We start from the raw sequence: 8,584 nt of genomic DNA, 5'->3' as shown, positions 1-8,584 counted from the left end.
AGCTTATAGCTTATTTTAGCTTATTGTAGCTTATTATGAAAACACGTTTGGGTTTATCTTTTCAGTTTATGGAGTGGGTAGTATGTCCCTGTTCCCGATGTGGAGACAACAAATAGTTAAACTGAAGTATTCAGTCGGTCAAAGGCTTTATGTTAAGCCTATGACCGACTGAATACTTTACCACAGCTGACGAACTCTTGGTCAGCGTAGGACTGCATCATTGAGTCGAGCATAAATCTGCAACCTCATGCCACCAAAGCCACTGAATGAGCGCACCCTTATAAGGTCACATCTTTCTTAATAAAAGCATCAGTTAGAGGTCTGGTTTCAGTTCACACCTTCTGCCTTTCACCTCACTGTAACGACTCTAAATGAGAGACTATAGCAGGTTAAAGCAACAGGATCTATTACATTTATGATCTTTTTATTTTGTTTGTGCTATTACACATTAATGATAAAGTGTTGTATTGAACACATTCAGTATCAGTCCAATACTGCAGCCAGCAGGTCAAACTGAGTACAACACCAGCTGTGGATATAAAATATACAGCACAATATTAGTTTCTAGGAAGGTCAAAATCCATTGCACAGTCGGGCTAAGAGCAAATCAAATTTAGTTACTGACTGTGATCAGTTAAAGTATGTATTTCAGGTTGGCTTTATCCATCTATCTATCTATCTATCTATCTATCTATCTATCTATCTATCTATCTATGTTTCACTGTATCAGGGATCAATTAACAGTCTGTGTTTTTCTGTCTTTGTTATAATTTATTAAGCTCTTTTTGTTTTATAGCCCCCTTCCTTATCACATTCATGTCTAATGGGCAGGTTTAAACAAAGGGAAAACAGATCAATGATTGGCCTTCTGGTGACATGTGACCTATAGCTGTTGACTTATTACCTGGAAGAGTCAACTTCTCTATACATGGGAGTTCACCGTGAAGGTCAGGTGGGCTCTCGCTCTTGGACTGAGAGCATCAATTTCAGATATTTTAATGGCTGGACATTTTTATCCTCTTTTAGCAATGACGACAAAGAGACATCTTGGATGGCGGAAGCTATTTCTGATACTCACAGGTAAGAATTATGCTTGTGTTCTTTCTCTTTTATACAAACTACTACCACACCTTTATTGTCACCTGTGTTAATCATTAATCTGACTTCTTGCTACTCAACCGGAAACAGGATTATGTTTTACTTAAAAGAGACCTGTAGGTGAAACCATTTATTCAATTTGCCTTGAAAGAAACATACTGAATATTATATTTAATCATACAAACATAGTGTAGTTGAAGTTGGTCAAATTAAATCACACATCAAATTTTCCTCTACCAATTTTGCAAAAACACCAAATAAATGACTATGACTGGGAAAGAGATTGATATCTGTTATTATGTATTTCTTTTTTTATTGCAGTACTTCCCTGCTGCAGGAGTTTGCAGGTTTCTATTCCAGAGAAAGAATACGAGGTTCCAAGTGGAGAAGCTATTAACTTGACCTGTTCCTTCATCCCAGCCAGACCAGTCTCCAACACACTCGTCATCAAATGGGCAGCTTACCCTGACAGTGTCGATGATACAGTGGTGAGAGGTTAAACTAGCTGCATGTGTGGTTATAACATCTTATTCATACTGCATATTGTGGTGAGCTACCTAAAGGGGAACTCCGCTGATTTTACATAAAACAATCATTATATGGATGAATTAAGTAGTCTCACAGCCTGAGGAAAGAAGCTGCTCTGGGGGTACGACAGCTGCACAGCCTATGACCACAGTTGTATGATTCTTTTGTTGCTCTGTGGCTTTATCTTGGCCGGACACGTCAACTTCTGACTTGACGAATGTGAACAACATGGGTGTTTACCAGACAGGGAGGATGCAGCATTGTTGGAGTTCTCTGATGCTTCAATTTTTTAAATCTGTCTCTCGCAATTCCCCCAACTTTATGGTAGTAGCAACTTACTAGCATCTCACATCAGTGATCATGTTATCAGAAAATATTACACACAAAAAATCACTGGGTTAAAAATGTACCTACTGCTGGCCATAATAATAAAGGGTTAACTTTACAGATGGGTAGAAAAAAGACAAGGAGTTGTTTTGATCCAGTAACACTAACACTGGGTCAAAAAAAACATTGGTACTGGGTAACATTAACCCCATTTTTGTGTCGGTGCTACATTGACCCACACTAGGTACATTTTTAGCGTGTAATACTACTGTATAGACTATATTCATATCAAGGCTGTGGCATTGTCACATCTTATGGACAGTGATAGTGAGTAACAGTTTCTATATGGAGGTGTCCTGTGCTTTAATTGAATGTGATACTTGATAAGTTCCAAATTTAGAGCATGCAAGTTCCTCCCTGTATGTAGTGGTAATGACCTTTGTTCAGTGGATGATGAATAAGTGAAGAGTCAAGATTGCCTCTTGCACATAACCCACTGCTGCATGTATCAGATGAAAATGAAACTGAAGAATGAGTGTAATAATCAATACTTCTTACACTTATTTAGCAGATATAGGGCTGCAACTAAATATTATTTTCATTATTGATTAGTCTTCAGATTATTTTCTCCATGAATCGTTTAGTCCATAAAATGTCAGAAAATTGTGAAAAATGCCCATGACAAGTTGTGTAGAGTCTAAGGTGAAGTCATCAAGTTGCTTGATGACTTGTCCAGTGCTTGCTTTTGTCTAACCAATGGGTCAAAATCTGTTCAGTTTACTATCATATAGGACAGATAAAAGCAGCAAATACTCACAATTGAGAAGGTGAAAGCGGGGAATGTTTGGCATTTTTGCTTGAAAAATTACTTTTTCTTTGACGATTATCAAAATAGTTGCAGATTATTCTTCTGTTGTTTGAGTAATCGATTGATTATTTAGGCTCTAAGCAGATAACCCTGCCTATAGTCAATTTTATTTATAGAGCCCCAAATTACAAATAAGAATTATAAGCTTCAAAGGGCTTTACTATCTGCACTATACGGAAGAGGATTAGGGCCACATGTGAAAAATGTATTTGAGTTCTGAGTTTAAACCTACAAGCCAGCCTAGCTAGCTAGGTAGCATGAGCAGCCTTGTTAAGCTTAAAAGCTACAGAAGTTTAGGTACAGCGTCTGTGTACTGTGTTTATTTACAGCAGCAGCCTCTAGATGCTGTTGCTCTAGCTAACAGGAGCTAACTGGCTACATTTGGTAGCAGTTGTTGAGCTTGCTAGCTTGAGAGAGGCAGGGGAAATGTTATTGGTTGAAAGGTGAGAGGGTGGTGACTGCTGACAACACCACTATTATGAAATAAAACTTATTAATAAGTAAACACGTAAAATGTGTTAATGGGAAAAATGCCATGATGAAACAAAAACGATACCTAATAAAATTTTATTATGAAAATTAATAAAGAAATAACATTTCATAATAATAAGTATAATTATTTCACAAATTCTTGGTTCATTTATTTATTTTCCACAATTTATTCATATAATTATTAATTTGATAATGTCTTTTATATTTATTTAATATTGAACATTTTGGGGTTCCATACTGTACAGCATATGGTACCCTCTATCCTTAAACCTTACATAATGTCATGGTGAACTCTGGCGTGGCATTGATTATACTATCATGATACTGTTACGGTTACTGTTACTATCATGATACGGCATTGTTATGATATTGTATTATTATATTATAATGAACAGATATCTTTGTAAAATATGTTTGTGTTTATTTCTCTAGAAATCCGTGGCCACCTACTTTTTAAACAATCCGATTGACATTGCACCTGCTTATGAAGGCAGAGCCTTTATGGAGGTTGACATGGTCAAACAAGTGAGCACACTCCGCTTAACAAAGGTGACCGCGCAGGACAGCCGCCGTTACCTATGCGGTGTCCTGATCCCCAATGATGATGAGGGAACAACTTCTGCCACCACTTCCCTTTTGGTCCTGGGTGAGAATTAACCACTGACATGTTCTAAGTCTATTTATCTGTCTGTTGTGAATAATTGTATTTATATGTTGTCTCTATGAAGATGTAAAATCAATTCTGCATTTTGTTGCAGTTTTCTTGTAATAAAGTGATCGTAACTTTTTATGTTAAATGTTTTCTTCCAGTGCCTCCCTCTGCGCCAATTTGCACGATTAAGGGAAAAGCAGAGTACTTTCAAGACATCACCCTCACCTGCCTGTCTGAGGAGGGATCCCCAAAACCTGTGTCTCAATGGAAGAGCTACAGTGTGGAAAACGTTCCCAGACCATTTCCACCTAAGACAGCCGAAAGTATGCATTTCAACCATCCATGTGTTACTTTGAAGCACACATCTCTGGCAGGCTGCTGGAGAGTTTGTTTCCCATCATCAGTGTCAATGTAAAGAATGGCACAATGGCCCATCATCTCAGCATTAATTTTTGTGATTATGTTGCAGAGGATGGAGCTATATCTCTCTTCAATATTACAAGAGAAATGTCTGGGTTCTACGTATGCACATCAATAAATCGAATTGGTTCTGCCAGCTGCAACATTACCTTGGCTGTGATGCCCGGTGAGTGTTATAACATGATTTACCTGCTCACCTGTTCTTGACGAATTACCATATAATTCTGCATTTCACCTCAGATCCTCTGAGCTTTTTAGCCACTTTTAGTTCATGTGGTAAATTCCACTCTTTTGTTTCCAGCAGCAGCGACAGGCAGCTGTTTTCAGCGCAAAAGCTCTTATAAACTCAGTGTACACTACATTTCCAGAATCAAATGGCAGACAAAGTTAGCAACTAGCTGATGAACATAGTGGAGCATTTAGGCGCTAAAAGGTCAGATATTTTTTCTCAGGAGTTGGTAGACAACAAAACTGAGCTAAAAGGAGAGTGAATATTGGACTTACTGTCATCAGGTGGACAGAAACACACAGCTAATGTTGCTCTGTGTCTGCCGGATGTGTTGGACAATTAAACATTTGCTAAACCCTCCTCCAAACAGGAGTTGTCCTAGCTTAGTGACTGTAACTAGGCAGGTCAGGTCTGTCAAGCTTTGGATTTCTCCACGTCAAAGCAGTGTGTGTGGAACTGTAGTAAGAGTGATTCTTGGTATCTAAAGAGTTTTTGTTTTTTGACTTTCCAAACCAAAAACTCAACAGTATAAGTGTAAAGAATGGATTAAACTTTGTATTTGTCAAGTCTGATGTAGGCTGCAAGTTATCATGTCCAGGTAACTAGCTTACTACCTAAAGTAGTAAAAACGCTACTTACAAAGCCAATCATCATGTAGCTAACTACACCATTTTGTGGGATTACAAATTGGAAAAAGTTCTCTATAGGACTAGGACAACGTACTGTGTGAAAGCCACTTCTGGGTGCTAATAGTTCAGTGTAACCAGCTCTGTCCCATGCTTTCGGAAGTTGACACTCCAGCAACCCCAGCAAATCATAACCTGAGATAGCGTAACAATTGCCAAACACATCAGTTAGTCCTCAACATAAAGTTTGTTCTCTTCAACATACAGTTTAAAAATACGAACAATAAAGTATAAATCTTATAACTATCAGAACATCTATGTTGCTTGTCCCAGTATGTTTTTCTGTAAGCTAAGCATCCAAACAGGGTTATGTCAAAACAAAATAACTGTCTGACCTTTTCCCTTATCATGTACTGTTTGTAATACTAGCTAACTAGTTCTACCATGCAGTATAAAAACATGCTGCTCTTTTATTTCCATGTCTTCTACATGGATCATCAACTGTGACTTTAACCTCAGTCTTTTAGCATGATATTGTGTATGTAGCCACCAAATGCATGTTTGGAGTGACATTTTACATGGTTCTCGTTTCAAACGACTCAGCCTGGACGCAGCGTTTCAACCAACTCATGGAGCTAACCATAATTACAATCGGGGGCTCGAATTCAAAAGCCTCCTTTTGTTTACCTCTGTAAAAATCAAGGACCCATTGTTTAAAAAATGGATATGGAAATTTTGAATGGTAAATCTGCTGTCAGTGTAAGCGGCATATGTCCCATGCAAGAACAGAAAGGCATAAGGGGGAAGGGCTTAGCAAAGTGTTAACACATATACTATAACAACTTGCGGTAATAACATATCGATGCTGTGGTTACAGTTGTCCTGCTGCACCCTAGTGGCCAGTTTTATTGATTTTGCTGGGGGGGGGGTACTCAGTACTGAAATTTTTATTATTTAACAAATGTCAAGATAGAGAAAAAAAATCACGTAATCTGTCTCCCAAAAAAACACATTTTGCTGAAAAATAGTTTAAAATAGCTAACAACGCTGGCCAAAAGGGAACCTTAGCTCTGGACTAAGTGTAGTGTGAAACCTCCTTCCTCCCCAGGAAGCATGAACGTTGGGTCCACTGCAGCTATAATTGGAGGAGTCATCACAGGTCTCGTGTTTCTGGGGATTCTCATCTTCTGTTGCTGCCGGAAAAAGGGCAAAAATGAGAAGTATGCTGAAGGGTATGTATGATGTATCCTTTGTGTTCCTGCCATTGTGAGCCACCACCAACATTTATGTTAGTGTATTGATTGTTGGTGTTTACAGGTGCTTTAATTCAATCATCCAACCACCCAGCCTCATCATTTTCTTTCTTTTGTGTATTTTGTCCCCGCTTGTCTGTTAGTTCCCCCGGAGAAGTGGAGTTTTATGACAGAGATGCTGCTGAAGCTGAGCAGTACTGTGATGACAAATCAAACAGCGGGACAAAGCAGCTCGACCAGCATGAAGACAAAGACGTTGTTCCTCAAAACAATTACAGCATAACAGCTGGGCATAAGCTTGAGGATGATCGACACAGTTATAATAGTGGTAAAGAAAGGCATGATGGCAAGGGCAGTGAAATTGAGTCTCAACGTTACCAGGACGACCAGCATGATCACTATCGTGGAAGTCGTGATCGCCTTGACGATCAACGTGACCGTTACGGAGGCAGTCGTGATCGCCTTGACGATCAACGCGACCGTTACGGAGGCAGTCGTGATCGCCTTGACGATCAACGTGATCGTTACAGAGGCAGTCGTGATCACCTTGACGATCAACGTGGCCGTTACGGAGGCAGTCGTGATCGCCTTGACGATCAACGCGACCGTTACGGAGGCAGTCGTGATCGCCTTGACGATCAACGCGATCGCTACGCTGGCAGCCGTGATCGCCTTGACGATCAACGCGGTCGTTACGGAGGCAGTCGGGATCGCCTTGGCGATCAACGCGACCGTTACGGAGGCAGTCGTGATCGCCTTGGCGATCAACGCGACCGTTACGGAGGCAGTCGTGATCGCCTTGACGATCAACGCGATCGCTACGCTGGCAGCCGTGATCACCTTGACGATCAACGCGGTCGTTATGGAGGCAGTCGTGATCGCCTTGATGACCAGCGTGAACATTTTGGTGAAAGCCGTAAGCTTCCAATCGTATAGTTTCTACTACACGCTTGGAAGGGGAGGGCGATGCGAGCGGTGCAATCTGCAATTTCACCACTAGATGCCACTAAATCCTACACACTGGATAATTAATGGTGGGGTATGCGATTTTAATCCATCACTGGTCTTTTTGTCAAATTCAGCGAATATCTCCTCACGGCCCGCTAGCTGTCCATTCAGTGTGTGCGCTGAAAAAGACTCTGGTGTTTGCACACAGCCCTGGCTCTGTAAATGGAACATAAACAAAGTTACAACACTATTCCAGCCATGATTTGTGTGTCAGGTAACGTTAAATGACGAACATTCAGCTTACTTTCTAGTTTGTCACGATATGCTGTTGTTGTGATGTTTGCTATAGTAGCAGGAGAGTTGTGAGTATCACTGTCTGGAGCTGGTTTGCTGGCTCTGGCAAACTGTCTCGTCCTCTCTGGCTGTTAGCTTAGCAGCAGCAACTGTAGCGACAGTTTGCTAACCCACACCTAGCTAACGTTAGTTACATTACTTGCTGTGTCGTTGTTCGCTCTATATCATGGAATTTGTCCATATGTGGTATTGGAATTTTCCAGAATCGCATACCCCACCTTTAAGTAAAATGTATACCGATTTGGTTGAAACCAGAATATGTTAGCCTTCTGTTAACCTGACCTGAATTTACATCACTTGTTGCTTTATTACTTGTTGATCAACTTTCCTCAAAGTTCATTTGTATTTGATGTAAATAATTTAATGTTACTTGCATGATAAAATCAATCCTACAGCTAAAAAGTTTTTAAATCCCTTTTAGCATTGAATTTTTTTTTCATGAAAACTTGCATTGTGCCCGAATCTCAATAAATGTAAGAAGGTCGTAGAACACCCTCAAATGATTAATACATTTATAGCTCACATAATTAGGCCACCTATCTACTGCAGTAAGTCTCTTTTTAACCTGTTTTAACCTGTAATTCGTGATTAAAAGTAACAAAGAATAGATGAATAGATTTTTTTTTTTACTTAAAGTGATCATTTGTAACATAAAGATGTTACTTTGTTTTCAACTTTTTCTTCATGTTTTTGTGTGCTAAATGGAAGAGCTGCATTATATATATATATATATATATATATATATATATATATATATATATATATATATATATATATATATATATATAT

General features: G+C 39.3%; 1 protein-coding gene across 1 annotated transcript; it reads left to right on the top strand.

Annotated features, from left to right (window-relative positions):
- The first annotated feature begins 885 nt into the window (after nt 1-885).
- LOC122885402 (cell surface A33 antigen-like) lies at nt 886-8,272 on the top strand. The gene is made up of 7 exons (XM_044216421.1): nt 886-1,080; nt 1,420-1,586; nt 3,746-3,959; nt 4,124-4,288; nt 4,435-4,551; nt 6,349-6,472; nt 6,637-8,272. The coding sequence occupies exons 1-7, from the start codon at nt 999-1,001 to the stop codon at nt 7,427-7,429; spliced, it is 1,662 nt and encodes a 553-aa protein (XP_044072356.1). The 5' UTR covers nt 886-998; the 3' UTR covers nt 7,430-8,272.
- Nucleotides 8,273-8,584: the final 312 nt, after the last annotated feature.

The sequence above is a fragment of the Siniperca chuatsi genome, linkage group LG12 (assembly GCF_020085105.1).
Source record: "Siniperca chuatsi isolate FFG_IHB_CAS linkage group LG12, ASM2008510v1, whole genome shotgun sequence".
Taxonomy (NCBI): domain Eukaryota; kingdom Metazoa; phylum Chordata; class Actinopteri; order Centrarchiformes; family Sinipercidae; genus Siniperca; species Siniperca chuatsi.
The sequence above is the reverse complement of the archived record's forward strand: the minus strand, read 5'-3'. Positions and strand labels throughout refer to the sequence as shown.

Excerpts from the sequence above, each read along its gene's own strand:
- LOC122885402 (XM_044216421.1), top strand. The coding sequence starts at position 999 with ATGGCTGGACATTTTTATCCTCTTTTAGCAATGACGACAAAGAGACAT. Across the intron at positions 1,081-1,419 it reads GCTATTTCTGATACTCACAG|TACTTCCCTGCTGCAGGAGT; the intron begins GTAAGAATTATG and ends TTTTTATTGCAG. Across the intron at positions 6,473-6,636 it reads AATGAGAAGTATGCTGAAGG|TTCCCCCGGAGAAGTGGAGT; the intron begins GTATGTATGATG and ends CTTGTCTGTTAG.